The sequence below is a fragment of the Numenius arquata genome, chromosome 12, assembly GCF_964106895.1.
Source record: "Numenius arquata chromosome 12, bNumArq3.hap1.1, whole genome shotgun sequence".
Lineage (NCBI taxonomy): Eukaryota > Metazoa > Chordata > Aves > Charadriiformes > Scolopacidae > Numenius > Numenius arquata.
Window position 1 is genome coordinate 27096357 of NC_133587.1, and position 15346 is coordinate 27111702.

Consider the following 15346-nt stretch of genomic DNA (forward strand, 5'->3'; position numbering starts at 1 on the left):
ATAAAGGGAATGTCTGGAGCAAATGGGCTTGGCTGTAGGGAGAGAGGTCTCTTCATCCTTGTTGGGCAGAGAGGTCTGGAGGCTGCCGACTGTGGAAGAACAGTGCTACAGCGAGGAGCTGGGATGCACAGAGAGCAGACAGCCAGGTGCCAGTGGTGACAAAAATAAGTTTCCTGGGCTCCAGAACGGATGTCAGCATTTGTTGAAGTTCAGAAAGCTGCTGACTTTGCTGAAACCAAACCCTGGAAGGAGGGAACTGCCTTGCGCAGACGCAGTGAGCAGGGAGAGATTGGTTTACACTGCACTTTACTTTAAATTCTGTCTGATCTAGACTCTCTGAGTTAATCATTCCAGTAGTTTACTTAAAGAAGAAAAAAGACAAGGAAAAAAAGAAAAGGTATTTTGAGTTTAGCATCCTTTTGGTTGTTACAACATTCTCTTTGAGAATATCTTGGGAATGTCCTTTGGGATGTTCTTGCTGCGTTAGGGTCCCGTGACAGTCAGAGAGTCACCATAACTTCTTTTGTAGTCAGCAGAGAGAGGGAGGCGACTCCTAGAGCGGTTAAGCTGACCTGTCCTGCAATGATAGGAGTTGGCTTTTGGCTGAGTCTGTTTCAGCTTCTCTCCTTTTGTAAAAGGAGCTTTTAGACAAGCCCCATTGTTCAGATCTGTGCTTCTCCAGCCATGCTTTCAAACTCAATAGAGAAGATTTCTATTGCAGTCATTTAAATTACAGTGAATTATACTAAATTATTGTCTTCATGTAGGAACACAGACATACAATGAATTATGTGTAGTGTGGACATGGTATACTTGGAACTACTGTCTGAACCCTGAATTGTATAGAAATGATGCTACAAAAGAGGAAGGTGCTTTGAAACGTTTCCTAATTGGTGAAGAGTGAACAAAAGCAGCGTGGTTCTGAGCAGACAATAAAAGCTGTGAAGTGCTCGCTGTTGCCACAGGCTGCCCTATTTGCTTATGAGATTCTGTGTGTTTTCCAGAGCTTCAGCTAAGTTTGCAGCAGTCAGTAGAAATACTTTTGTTTGACGTTCTTGATCCCAAACTTAGGCCCTGCTCTTTCTCCCTAGCTAAGTGAATGGTTGTGCGCTCTAAATGTTATTTTTACCATTGCTCCCAGGGTATAATATAAATCAAAATCTTCTGTCTTGGTAAGCTCCCTCTTGCATTTGCTCGGAAAGTCGTGAGCTCTTTACTGACTAGTGCCTTTCAGTTTTTTAGCTAGGTTAGCTCTGATTTTACAAAATGATCCTTCCATTTATTTGATTTTTTAAAAATTACAGCTGTGTTATGCTGTTGCCAGGCTGTGAAGCTATAGTTGAAGCTCCTTCAGAATTTCTGTTGTAAATGTATTATTTGATGTTAGATCTTGGTTACTTTACAGAGCATTATTTCAAATCATAGGTTGGTACCACTTCAGCTGTATACTCCTTTTGGGAGGAGATGTGGACAGGTGATACTTTAATTTCTTCATTAGCAACTTCATGGGGATGTAAATGTATTATAACATGAAGAGTGTGAATTATGGGATGGTGAAATAGGAAGTTTGCATCAGGAAGAGCTAGCAGGGGAATTCAGCTGGGCTGTGCCCAGTAAACCTTTTGTACAGCTGTGTCACCTACTTGCTTTTTTTCAGCGTTACACGCAAAATAATATTACAAAAGTTTTAGAACAGAAAAAGTCCTCCTTTGAGGGGATTATTTCTTTTTCTTCTTGTGTATGTATAGCCTGGTGGCTTCATTCAATTGTGCTGAGTTTGAAAGAAGAAATTTAGAAAAATGTAATATTGGCATAGATGTGGCCTTTTCCATTTTGGCCGTGGTGTGAAGTAGAGGTATTTATGTCCTGACTGCGAAAGATAAGAGGCGGTGAAGGCCAGCTTGCATAAGATGGAATAGGCAAACTTTTCCCCTGGCTGTCTGTCTCGTCAGTGCATGCTTGTGACAAAAGAAATAAGAAATTAAAAGCCAAACTGGAAGTGAAGAAATCAGAAGCAACAAATAAACGCCCGTGAGGCTGTGACTAACACAGCCCTGAAGGTGCTAGATGATGTAAGAGAGCAAAATTATAAATACCACATGGTTTGTGATCACTGAAGCTAAATAAATCAGGAAAGATGTCTATTTCAGTGATACATTCCATTAACACTAAATTGAAAGCAATCAACTTTACCTAAAAGCATAGAGCATTGCTATGGTTTCTTTTGGTTATGGGTTATCTTGTACTACTGTTGTTAGGAAAAATAGGAGCCACAGTACACGTCTTTCTTCCATTTGAGGTGAAATTAAAACTACGTTGCACAGACAGGAGCTGTGTATTGAAGCAGTCAGCCCGTTGAAGAAGCTGATTTAGTTAAGTCTTCACAAGGACCTTTGAGTATTTGTAGTCGGTGTTAGGTGCTGTCATTGGAATGTGCTCTTTGGCAGTAATAGTTGTGAAGAAGTCACACTGTAGACAGAGAATGGGAGTTAATCTGGTCACAGCTGACCCTCTGTGACAGCCAGGATTGTGAGACGGACAGTGCATCAAGTTCTGTCTTGGAGACAGAAGGCAAAGAAAGTGACTCTGGAAATAGCTGTATCAGGTTGATTCTGTTCTAGTAGAGAAGACCTATTTTGAAAAGTTGAAGATGAAAAGAAATTTGAGTGAAAAAGGCCCCAAAATTGTATTCATTTTCCTGAGGAATGGAAGGGTGGTGGAGCAGCAGGGTAAGGATAATGAGTTTTAGGAGAGTATGCTTCACCCAGCTTGGGGAACTGGTAGTTAGCTATGCTTAGGAAAAAGAGTGCAAAAATGAAGGAAAGCAGGATATCTGGCAATTATTGAAAGGCATTAAACACACAATAGAAAATTAGCTGATGCAGAGAAAAGATAAAAGCACAGTAAGAGTCGAGTAAGAATGCATCAGGGTTTGCTTCTTTTAATGTTTCAGAATGCCTTCAAATAGGAGAAACAAAAATGCACAGCTAAGGTACAGGTGTTTAAGGATAAGCTCAGAAAGGCTGATGTGGAGTGGTAAAGACAAGATTACGTGACTAAAAAGAGAGAGAAACGAGATAAAAGAATGTTTAATATATGTCTTTACAAAGTGAGGAAATAGAATGACTTAGGGAAATATAGACCAGTCTGTTTAATTCTGGTACCCGCAATGATTCTAGAAAAAATTAATAAAACCAGTTTAGAAATACCCAGAGCCCAGTAACATGATAAAAGTGGTCAACTCTAGATTGGGCCAGAACAAATTATACTAATAACATTATCTTCTTTAACAAGATAACTAGTGTAGTAAGGGGAAGGCAGTAGATGTGATTGTGTATTTTGTACAGATTTGGTATGGTTCCATGTGACATTCTTGTGAGAAAAATGTGGAAATACAGAAATTTCACATAATAAAGCAGATAACCTCATTTTCATAAAACTGGACTCAAAGAATAGTGATCTGTAGTTCACTTTGGGGCTGGGGGAGCCTCGAGTGGGCATCTGCTTTTGGCCTGTTCCTGTTCATTAATAACTGCTGTGATGAAACAAAATCCACATAAAAAGTCTGGAGTGGACACCTAGTTGGATTACAGGCACGTTGGAGAATGGCATCAGATTCACAGCTGTGCTTATGAGAGGGATTTTTTGGAATCACAGGAAAAAAATTCAGTAGACGTATGCAAACTACTGCTGTCTGTAGGAAGAAGAAATAGGATATACCTAATTTGGCGATGGGACGGCAGAAAGGGATTCTCTGCAAAGTGAAGATTATTCTGTTCTGTTCAGCTTTTCCCAGCCAAGACAAGGCTTCCAAAGGAATTCTGTATGCAGTTTGGGGCAAAATGTGTCACAAAGGCCAGTGGCAAATGGCAGGCAGTCTAAACTTAGAAAACATGAATGATTTCAAAAGGTTACAGTAACTAACTTTGTACAGCCCAGAAAAGAGAAAAATGACATATCATGACATTAGTATGACAGAGATGATGCTAAATTGAGAATAGTGATCATTTATTTTCGGAGACTACTGGAGGGAAGGGCAAAAACAAAGCAGTTTTATTGGAAGCAAAGAATAGTTGGAAATGGTTGAATAGTACGAAAGATGCTCTAACCATCAGATTAGTGAAACACAGAAACTTAGAAAGATTGGAATCTCCCTCAGTGGGAATTTTGTAGGAGTAGGTTGGACAAATATCTGTAAAGGACCACCTGAAAGTACCAGATCTCTACACAGTGCAAATGCAGTGGAGTAAATTATTTCTTGAAGTCTCTTTTACTCCTATGTTTCTGTAGTTTTATGACAACAAAGCAGCAACAAATCAAAATCTTCTGTCCTTACAGCAGTGAGTACTAAAAGGAAGGTACAGTCAGTTAAGAGGCTGCCAGTGCTGTTGTACTGCCTGCTCAGTAGAACAGGTCAGATTATTGATCTATTCTAAGAACAGGAAAAAAATAGAGATTAGTGCCTGAGATGCTTTTAGCATTCTTATGTGTGATGACATTAAAGCAAGGTTGGACAATGCGACTTTTTCATAACTATCATTTGTGCATGCCCTAAGTAGTGCATATGTGATGTGCTACCCAGTCATTTATGTCTGTGCAGCCTGTAAAGCTAGGGAAGGCAGTAATTGGAGTTGCCCCGCTATTTGCATCCAAGCTACTGAAATAAGATGAAAGCACCTTGACAACTGCAGGATGCAAGCAAATGTTACCTGACAGCTTAGTACAGATGCATAAATCAGGAGCAGTTGGATGATTAAAGGCTGTAATAGCCCTAACAAAAGTGCAACACGGTTTTCTTAAAAGTGAAGGTGATACTGAATCCTTATTCATTGGGCATCAGAATTGAGAAGAGCTGAAGAGAGAGACGTGTATCAGCTGGGTGAGATGAAGAGTGAGTAAGACCTACAAAGAACACCTGCATGACTGTGATGTGATGGCAATTTTAACTGACATTTCATGTGTTAGGATCATGCTATTTTATAAATCTGTTCCTGAAGATAGCTTTGCATACTAATAGCTCAATTACAGTAGCACAGGGTTGTGGCAGATGGGTGGGTGGAGGACTTTGTTATCCCAATATGAGCCTTTGCCTTTTGAGTGCCAGAAAATCATAAGGGAGGAGCCCTTCACTACCACTGTAGAAGAGTCTTAAGCATGTCTTCTGATGCAGCTATGTGTGGCCATCAGAGCTACAGCCCTTTCAGGCAGGTTTTCACATGGATCGAGCCTTCTATCAAATTATTTTTTCCCTTGGTCTGAGTATGCAAGATTCCCTTAGTCCTTTCCCCCTGTTTCTGCTGTCTAAATATCCAAACTAGTGACTGAATATTTTAAAATCCAAATATTATGAATAATAGAAAATTATAGCTTGGAAGAGACCTTTGGAGGTTAATGGGTCCAGCCCCTTGCACAGGGTCTTTTCCATTCAAGTTTTAAATATCTCCAAGGATGGAGATAATACGGACTTGCTGGGTAATCTGTTCCAGTGCTTAACTACTCCCAATGGGAGTATGTCCAGTAGAAATCTATTGTCTTGCACCTGGGGATTGTTGCTTCTCATCCTTTGCTGTATGCCTCTAGGAAGTGTCTGTCTCCGTCTTCTCCAACCCCTTTTAGATATCCCAAAGGGTTCCGTTTACCCCCGTCCTTTTAGTTGCTTGTATTTGGAGGCAATATTTGCATTCTATTAGTGTAGGCACTGAAAATAATGCTGGTAAAAAAAATACCTGTAAATCACAAAGGAACAATAGAAGTGACTAACATTAAATTGATGAAAATTGCTCATGTACAAAGTTATCAAGATGGCATTTCTAAATAACGTCCTTGTGGGAAGATCATTAATATCTTTCCTTAATGTGTATCATAGGCTGGACATTTATAAGAGCCTCTCTCTTTAAATTAAATTTATTCAAAGCTTAAAAGAGGGTTCTATCCTTTCTTGGGAAAATGCAGCCTTTGGAGACTTCCTAAAACCAGTTCAGACTGAAGGGCTTTGTTTTTGCATGCATTTCACATACTAGATTATGTGGTATCTGAGAACCAAACTGAGAAAGTCCATTCAGTTTACATCTTCTACTATTGTGCTGCCAAACCTGAGCTGACAGACACCACCACCACTTCTCCCATACCCAGTTTTCCTTCTGGGATTACTGGTTGCTTAAAATAGGTATTATAAAACTGATATGAATCACAACAAATGTGTCTGTTGTGTGCAGGAGAGAATGCCTGTGTATGTGTGTTTTTGAGAGTGTAGGAAAGAGAATTAGAGTTATTACTCTCTTCTCCCAGAAGAGCCCATGTCTCGTGACGTGTGGGAGGACAATTGCGTTTGGGGAGTTACTTTGACCCTTAGGATAGAAAGCAGCCCTGTGGCACAGCTCAGATAGACACGTAGCTTCTACTGTATGTCTGTGTCCCGAGTTCTGTGTGCGCTTCTTGCTTTTTGCTTATAGTGCCCTTCGTCACGGTATGCTGAGGAGATTGTGCTGGATGACGTGGAGTCACGACACAGACTAATTAACTATTTGGCCATGTGATTTCACAATGCTTGTAACAAAATAATAGCTACCAGCACCTCTCTTCTCTAGATCCTTCCCTGGAAACTAGAAGGATCTTTTAAAATAAATTATCTCTGTTGTCTTCATGATTTCTTGTCATCCAAGCATTACAGTTAGCTTAACTCAAACACAGTAACATTAGGAAGAGGCTACACAGGTTTTACTGTGGACAGCAGGCTACTAAGAAACAGCAGAAACGATAATTATAAAGTCCAATATTTAGCAGCACCCCAGGAAACTTCCAGTCTGTAAGTAATGTTTATCCCATAATCTTTCATTGAAGGACTGTATGAGTTAAGGAAATGTGATTTTTTTTTTTTTAATTTTTTTTTTAATGGTTCTTTTTCCGTTTAAGTTTTTATGTCATGGACTAGATCCTGGTTAACATCCCCAAGGATAGTTTATCTCCCTCTCTACTCAGATTCCCAAGCAAGCATGGTCCAGCACTGCATCGGGCAGGAGTATCAAGTTTTCTGTAGCTTCTTCCTTTGAGAGGGAAGAGAAGAGTCGGACTCGTTATGAGAGGGACTTTTTGACTTGTTTATGATAAGCTTGCATTAAACAGACATGCAATTTGGTAGCTTGAGTCAGAAGAAAGAATCACCATTTGAACTTTAGTTATGTGCATGTTTACAGGGACATGTGGCAGCTTCACCTGCAACAAATAAGAAAGTAGAAATAGGAAATGAGACCGGATGCAACGTTTTACCCATGAGGACTTGTTTGGCCTGTAGAAAAATAGAACAAGATTAATACTAACCTGTGTCATCGTTGTCGTCATCATTCCCCTCCTCCTGCCCCACGCAACTCGGAGCGCACACATACGGTGTCTGCCATATCTCCTTTTCTAATTGTAGTTGTATTCCAATAATCCTTTTTTCTACTTATAGCTGCTTGCATTCTAATACCTAGCCCTTTTCCCTCTCTTCCTCCTGTACTGGTGGTCTCAGAAAAATACAAATTGTCAGATGTAAGTAAAAGTACAACTCTTTGAGACAGAAGTAGCAAAAGAAAAGTTACCCTGTGTGTGCAAGAACCTGTGTCTATGAGATCCTCAACTGCACTCCGCCTAAGCAGCAGCCCTGCCTTGGGAGTCGGTGGAGGATTTCCATGGTGGTGTGGGTGACTTCGTTATTTTTTCTTCAAGATGTGCTCAGCTGACCTCTTGTATACCCAGGTCCAGTTTTGGTCTAAAATAATCACAGTTTTAGTACCTTACTTTACCTGATATTTTAGATAAGTTTTTATCTGACAATGCAGATATTTATTTCATAATAGGGATTTATATCTAATGAGGGGGTAGAAAAATTTCTTAAAGCAACATGTTTGATGAAGTAAAAATTAATGTTGCTGAGGCAGGCAAATAAATTCAATCTTGGCTTCACTGTCTAAACATTGAAGAAGGTGATTTGTGAGGTATAGTTTCTTCCTTCTCCCACCTGCAAAAAGAATATATTCCTTTCTGGATTAGTTTTCTTTACCTTAAATAGAAAGACTAACAAATATCCAGGATTGTAACAAAAACAGAGGAAGATACATCTATAAGAAGCAAAATTTTAATACTAGATAATGAAGAAAAATAGTTTGAAAATATCATGTGTAATTTATTTCACAATTGGTTTGTCACTTGTCAGACAGTTTCAGTGCCCTGAAATGTAAGTGCATTAAATTAGCCTGCATTGTCATCATCCATTCGGTTTGGTTAAACATGTCAGTGATGTGGCAAAGTTAAAACATTAGAGACCCTGAAGAGATAATGTCATTGTAAAATAAAGGTAACTAGAAAAAGTCAGTGGAGAAGGCAGACCAATGTGGCTAAAGACAGTAAATTAAGTCCTGCTTGGGAATCTGACCCTGATCCAGCAAAGCACTTAATCTCATCATTTAAGCATATGGGTTCTTCCCTCTCTAAGCATGCGTATTGTCCCACTGAAGTAAGGGTGAGATTAAGTGAGTTCCAAGATAGATGCTGAGCTGTATGGCAACAATCAGAGCGGAGCCTTCACTGACCTGATGGGGGACACATCTTGCAACAAGACTTATGTATCAAATGGTTTTTGTGTAGGCGCTCATGTGGTGCAAGTTCAGTGCAACCCAGGGGTTCCAAAGGCAGTCAGAAAATTATTGTTATGTTTGGGTACAAAGGACTATAAAACGTCTTCTAATGTAAGGTGCAAGTCTTTTTGTAATTGCAGCACAGAAAAAATGTAGAGGTATAGAAGGACAGATTAAAAACGTCATATACAATAGTATCTGGTGTGTGGAGTTCTGCCATTGAAATGTTTTGTTGATAAATTATGCCCTGGATTTGAATAGACTTCAAAATCTGTAGTCAAAAGGAATTGCTGTTTTGTGCTGCATTGGTAAAATGTCTTATGTGGGTATTTATTTTCATATGAAATGCTACTGGATGATACAGTATAAAACTTACAATTTGTTTCACTGTTTTATTGGAAGCAGCTACTCCTTTACTGAGGCAATGGCTCTTCAATCAATGAGTATTGTTAGGTGCATTATGGATAGTTTAAGGGCTGAGGTACCAGTTTCATCTTTGCAGGTGTGTAACTGCTACAGTTAGTGACTAAAGTTACATTGGTGATTCTTCCTGTGGAAAAATTGTAAGTGATAAAAATGAACATATGAAATATTGCAGATCTAAACAGGACAGGACAGGGGTTTGCAGGAGTCTAACTGGACTTTAGACAGGAGAAAGGATTGTCCAGAGTAGATTGTGGCTCTGCATCTCAAACAAGAAGCTGACAGGGTTGATGCTACAAGGACTATAATTAGTCTTACACCTGTGGCCCACTTTGTTTCGGTGGGAGATGAGACCTTTCTTTCCACGTGGCTTTCATCATCTTCCATGATGCTCATCACTTGTGTATACCATCCCTCTACACTAGGAATTAAATCCTGCTTGGCAAAGAGGGCAGCTTTCCCCTTGGAAAATTTTCTTGTTGTGGGAATTTCTCTGCTGCCTGTCTTCTGATGCCTTAAATCCATTTTATGTTGTATGTAGCTTTTGTACCTGAGAATTGATGCTGTAATAATTTGCATTGCTGGTGAGTTGCACATGATGAATATAAGAAGCAATTAGTCTGCCCCACAGAACATGCCTTTACAGCAAATTTATTGCACCATGCGCTACTTCTGTTTCAGTGAAAAGCAATCATGTATATAGGAAAACAAAGAGACTGCTGTACTTGTGTTTGGGTAAGAGAAATTAAATGCAGAAAGTAGTGAAAAAAATTGGCAAAAGTGCTGTGTGTGTTGTTTGTGTAAATGGTAGACATAAGGACAAATTTGGTTTGCCAGTTTAATAGGAGCTCATTTGGCTACAAATATGAAAACTACTGAAAACTAAAACCAGGTGGCTACTCCAACACTTCCTAATTCCTTTTTATATTCCCCTAATGTTTTGCAGCTGTGCAATGGTGGATCTGTGACTGATCTTGTGAAAGGATTTCTGAAGAGAGGCGAAAGGATGAATGAACTTATAATTGCTTACATTTTACGTGAAGCTCTGATGGTAAGATAAGATCACAGTGAAAGGACAGTCAATATTCAGCTCATTTTTTTCTTTGAATGAATTAAGATCATGGCTCACTGCCTTGCGCTATAGCAGTGTTTAATGAAATCAAGGTAATGTGTAACTCAAATAGTTCTTTTTGAACAAGCAAGGTAAAGAACAATTCGTCTGTTTGTTTCATTATTAAGAGAATGAAAATTGATTTCTGACCATTGATTCCTTTCCTTAGTAAATACAATTCTGCATCAAAATCACTTTTCTTTTGAGAAATAGCAGAAATATACCCAAAATGCTGTTCAACTTCTTATGTCTGGATCCACAAATATATCCTATATTAAAATGATAACAGATCTAATGAATTCAAACACTGCTACAAGAAAATATTTTTTTTTTGCTAATCAGGATCAAGTGTTTTTATTTTTCATTTTCTTTTGACCAGAATTTGACTTTCTGCAGTAGAATTTAGGCCTTTGCAGGTTTTTTTTGAGTTTTTACTCTAAAGATGTAATAGATAACGTAGGTTTATACTGTTTCTTTTCTGCTTTTATCTTTAAGTTTCTCTTTGACATAAAGTGTGGCAATTAAACGTAAAAAAGTTCTCTGCAAGATTTTCAGTAGCATTGGATGGATAATCACAGGATCCCCAATACATCGTGCCTCTCCTAGATTTACCAATCCCTTATTCTTGTATTTTTCTGACCTTGCTGTAGACTTGAGAAACAGAGAAACCATGATTTAGCCTTTTAGTACTTATATGTGAGACAGAAGCATTGTAACAGCACAACAGAATCATCACCTTCCATAAAAAACAAGAGACAAAGAAAGTCCTTCCTGAGTACATACTGCCCCGATCAACTTAGGACAATCTGATCCATGATCAGGAAGCCCAAAATGCTCTGGACTTCTCTATGGAGGTTTTGTTTGCTGTATTGGGAGCACAGGCTGCTCATTCAGGCATTGAAGTTAGATGACCAAAAGTCATCTTTGAGAATAACAGACTAAACTGGTATCAGTCCTGACTATTGGGAAAAGTATGAAGAAATACAGGAAATATATTTCCACAAGTTATCTGGCAAAGAAATCCTCCATTAGGAGGCAGGGAAGTAAAACTGAGCATGCTTCTGGGAGAAACGCAGAGAGGCATTTGATGGCTCGTGGCTACCTGCCATCTGATTAGTGGTGAGTGCTCCTATCATATAGGCAGAAGGTATGAAAATCATAGAATCATAGAATGGTTTGGGTTGGAAGAGACCTTAAAGATCATCTAGTTCCAACTCCCCTGCCATGGGCAGGGACACCTCCCACTAGACCAGGTTGCTCAAAGCCCCATCCAGCCTGGCCTTAGACACTTCCCGGGATGGGGCATCCACAACTTCCCTGGGCAGCCTGTTCTAGTGCCTCACCACCCTCACAGTAAAGAATTTCTTCCTAATATCTAATCTAAATCTCCCCTCTTCCAATTTAAAACCATTACCCCTTGTCCTGTCACTACATTTCCTGACAAAGGATCCTTCTCCGGCTCTCCTGTAGGCTTGAACACTTCCAGGGAATGGGCATCCACAACTTCTCTGGGCAACCTGATCCAATGCGTCACCACCCTCATAGTGAAAAATTTCTTCCTGATATCTAATCTAAATCTGCCCTCTTCCAGTTTGAAGCCATTACTTCTCATCCTGTCACTACATGCCCTTGTAAAAAGGCCCTCCCCATCTCTCCTGTAGGCCCCCTTTACATACTGCAAGGTGCAATAAGGTCTCCCTTGAGCCTTGCTCTTCTCCAGGCTGAACAACCCCAACTCTCTCAGCCTGTCTTCATAGGAGAGGTGCTCCAGCCCTCTGATCATCCTCATGGCCCTCCTCTAGAACCTCTCCAACAGGTCCATGTCTGTCTTGTGCTGCGGACTCCAAAGCTGGATGCGGTACTCCAGGTGGGGTTTCCCCAGGGCAGAGTAGAGGGGGAGAATCACCTTCCTTGACCCATTTCAGCACCAATATACTGAAATCTTGTCCTGGGAAAGGATGTGACAATACTTTAACACTGGCAATGCTTGCACCTCCCAAAGTGTCAATAAAAAATATCTATTCCTTCTAGAGCACCAAGTGTTTTTCCAGTAAGAATGACAACTCTGGTTTTGGATTAAAAAAGAAAATCTGTTTTAATTTTTTTTTGTACTTTTCTGCTACCTTTTTGTTTCTGCAAATGTAATACAGAGAACAGAGCTGTTAGTAAAAAAAGTTCATGTTTACATCTCGCATTCCAGGGACTTCAGCATTTGCATGAAAACAAAACTATCCACCGTGATATTAAGGGAAATAATATCCTTTTGACCACTGAAGGAGGAGTCAAGCTTGTGGATTTTGGTATGTTATGTTTACTTATATATACAACCAGTGTTGTACATCTGAAGCATGGAAAATAAAATAGAGAAAACAAGTCAGAAAAGATGAATTATATTAACCTCTCATTAATATTTTGAGTTTTTCATTAAAAATCACTTGGATAACCAAAGTTACTTTTTAACTTGATAGAATAAAATACTTACAGACTCGGTGTTTTTACAACTTTGTTTTCCAGCCGTTTTGCTGTTTAGTTAGCATGGCTAACGAGTAGAAGTTATAATATGGTCTAAGTGCCAAATGTTTTAGGGCAACACAGTTAAGAGAAGTGGCAAAGCAAGTTAATAGGGTACAGATTAAGGTTGGTGTTTAGTTCCTCCAAGACCATGCACTTGATCAGTGAAATTAGGGGCTGACAGGCAAAAGCTTCATGTTGTATATGAAAGAAGAATGGGAGAGCTCCACCTCTGTCACATATACTCATTAGTTTGACTTGAAACAAAAAGAGATATTACTTGAAGGTATTAGAGGGGGAGATACTATATAGGTAATCCCTACTTTCCAAAGTCTAAGAAGACTGTCAGATTACTTTTGGCAAGTCTAAACCTAAGACATGGCATTAAATGGAAAGGGTCTGTTAGATCTAAAGTGATTCTTGAATGCTGTCATCTGGTTTTACTGCCAGAAGGCAAAAGCAGAGACACAGGTAAGTGGATGCAACCTGTTAGTTATCAGCCATACCACAGTGATTTGTCTTAAAAGTGTATTGACAGTTGTTTTATGTAAGGTGGGTATAAAAATTTGCAATGGGTGTTATGAATGATTATCCTCTGACAGCACACTGTCTTTTCATGTTTAAATTCAATTTATCAGTCACTACTCACAGCATAGCAGCCAATTGAAAATATCATGATTCCATTCTGCATATGGAAAATCTTAATTTTTCCTTTACCCTCCCATTTTGTTAATGAGATTTATTCAATTGATGCGTAACAATTGTTTTAACTACTCATGGAATTTTAAATCCCATTAGTGTAGTGTCTTTCTGCCAGTAGACAGTATTTATGCAACTCTCATTACTTCACACATGAAAACCCCACAACTATTAGGGTTACTAATTCTTCTTAAAATTCATGTGTTTATATTAATTATTTTATTCCTCAGATAAAATCTTCAGTTGAAAAGCCTTCAGACTTCCTAAATTATCTGCCATACACTTAACTGTATTTTCTGCTAGTCTGGAAGTTTAATGTGAGGTAAAATCAATATTTTTGCCCACAGGTTTTTAATATGTTGTGGATAATAATTTTTTAAGGTGCTGAAGGCAATTAGAGCTGTAGAGGATCAATGCTTCTGAAAATTAATTTGCTTATGCAGATGTCAAAACATACAAGCTGTAGGGATGAGGACCTGAATTCTTTATTCCCCAGTTACTGCAATCTACTGCTAAGGCTGTAATTGAAAAATAATCTGGGAAAAATAGTGATGCCAAAGCACAGATGGGAACGTGCACAAGAAACAAACATATATGCACGCACATTTAAGTGGGTTGAAGAGGGACTATAATATCTGCAGTCCTTCCTCTCAAAGGAATATAGGAGCTGCACCTTAACTTAGGAAAAGATTGAAATTTTATCTTCCTTTTTCTCCTTCTTTTTTCCCCCCAAAACCAATCTGAAGCCAATAATGAGTAGTTTCAAATGGGAAAAATTAATACAGTCTTCACAAAATCATCAAGGAGGACATACCATTCACTCTTCAGGCTGATGTTTAAGGTATTTCACTAGGATTTGGGAGATTTGTGTCTTCTACCTAAGAGGATTTAAACCCACATTAATCAGATTCCAAGACTATTTTTTAGCCAGGAATGTGAGTTGATCAAAATCTCTCATTTTGACAGTGCTACAGGCTGTTGTACATAAACATTTATTGGATCAGGGACTGAAACTCATGGCTGCCTTTTTACTGTATAAGCCTGTGAATCTGCTGGCTAAGAATGAGATGGGCACACAGGCGCAATCTCCTTTTCTCCCAGTAAATACTCAGTGAAAGCAAAAGTTTTGTTTCAGGTTGAACCACTCATTTCATGGGGCCAAATGAAACACAAAACCAATCCAAATAATCGCACAGCCCTTTCTAACATGCACACAGCTTTTTCCATTGTGGAGAGGGGAGCACAGACAGGGGTCCTTTCTTGCAGAGCAGTACTGGCTTTCCAGAAGCTTCATTTTATGACACAACTTATACACATTGCCTTATGGTTGTTTTGTCATTGGCATTTATGTCTGCGGTGACCAGAGTGTCTGAACACTGCGCAGTCTGTAGTGGATGACCTTCACAACACTCTTATGAGGAAGTAAATTACTATAATTCCCAGTTAACAGCTGGAGATGTGAAACTTTGAGAGACTGAGTTGCTTGAAGTGACACAGAAAGTGTGTGGAAAAGCTCTTCCAAAATCCAGGCTAACAGTCAGAACTGTTTGCCTTTCCTAGAGGTATTGATAGTTAAAGAGATGAGAAAGACTGTGAAAGAATACGATGGCAGAGCCTCACCCAGATTTCTTTGAAAAGTGAAATTTTTGTTTTCATGTAAAATTCCACTGTAATATTGCTTAATCACTTGAGTAATATTCTCGTATCTAAGAAACACGCAATCTCAGTTGATAAATTAATGATTAAATAAAGTAAATGAGTTTATAACATCTCCACACCACTGCTTCTGGAGCTCAATTGCTTGTCAAGGAGCTGCCAGACAGAAGTTTTAATTTAAAGTGTCCAAGCCACAAGGAGTTTGAAATACTGTTACTAGGGAAGCATCCTCTCTCCTCACATCTGTTCGGTATGATAATTTAGATCAGCAGAGATAAACAAAATCTTTCTTTTTTACTACAGATAATGCATAGCAGCCAAGGGGATCTACCCT

The 15346-nt window shown here is 39.1% G+C and overlaps 1 protein-coding gene across 1 annotated transcript in view; it reads left to right on the forward strand.

Moving 5' to 3' along the window:
* The window catches only part of LOC141471283 (myosin-IIIa-like), a 41583-nt gene that overhangs the window by 14350 nt on the left and 11887 nt on the right, over positions 1-15346 (forward strand). Inside the window, exons 3-4 of the mRNA XM_074157739.1 lie at positions 9982-10086; positions 12347-12446. Of these exons, the coding sequence (XP_074013840.1) occupies positions 9982-10086; positions 12347-12446 (205 nt within the window). The remainder of the gene's footprint in view (positions 1-9981; positions 10087-12346; positions 12447-15346) is intronic.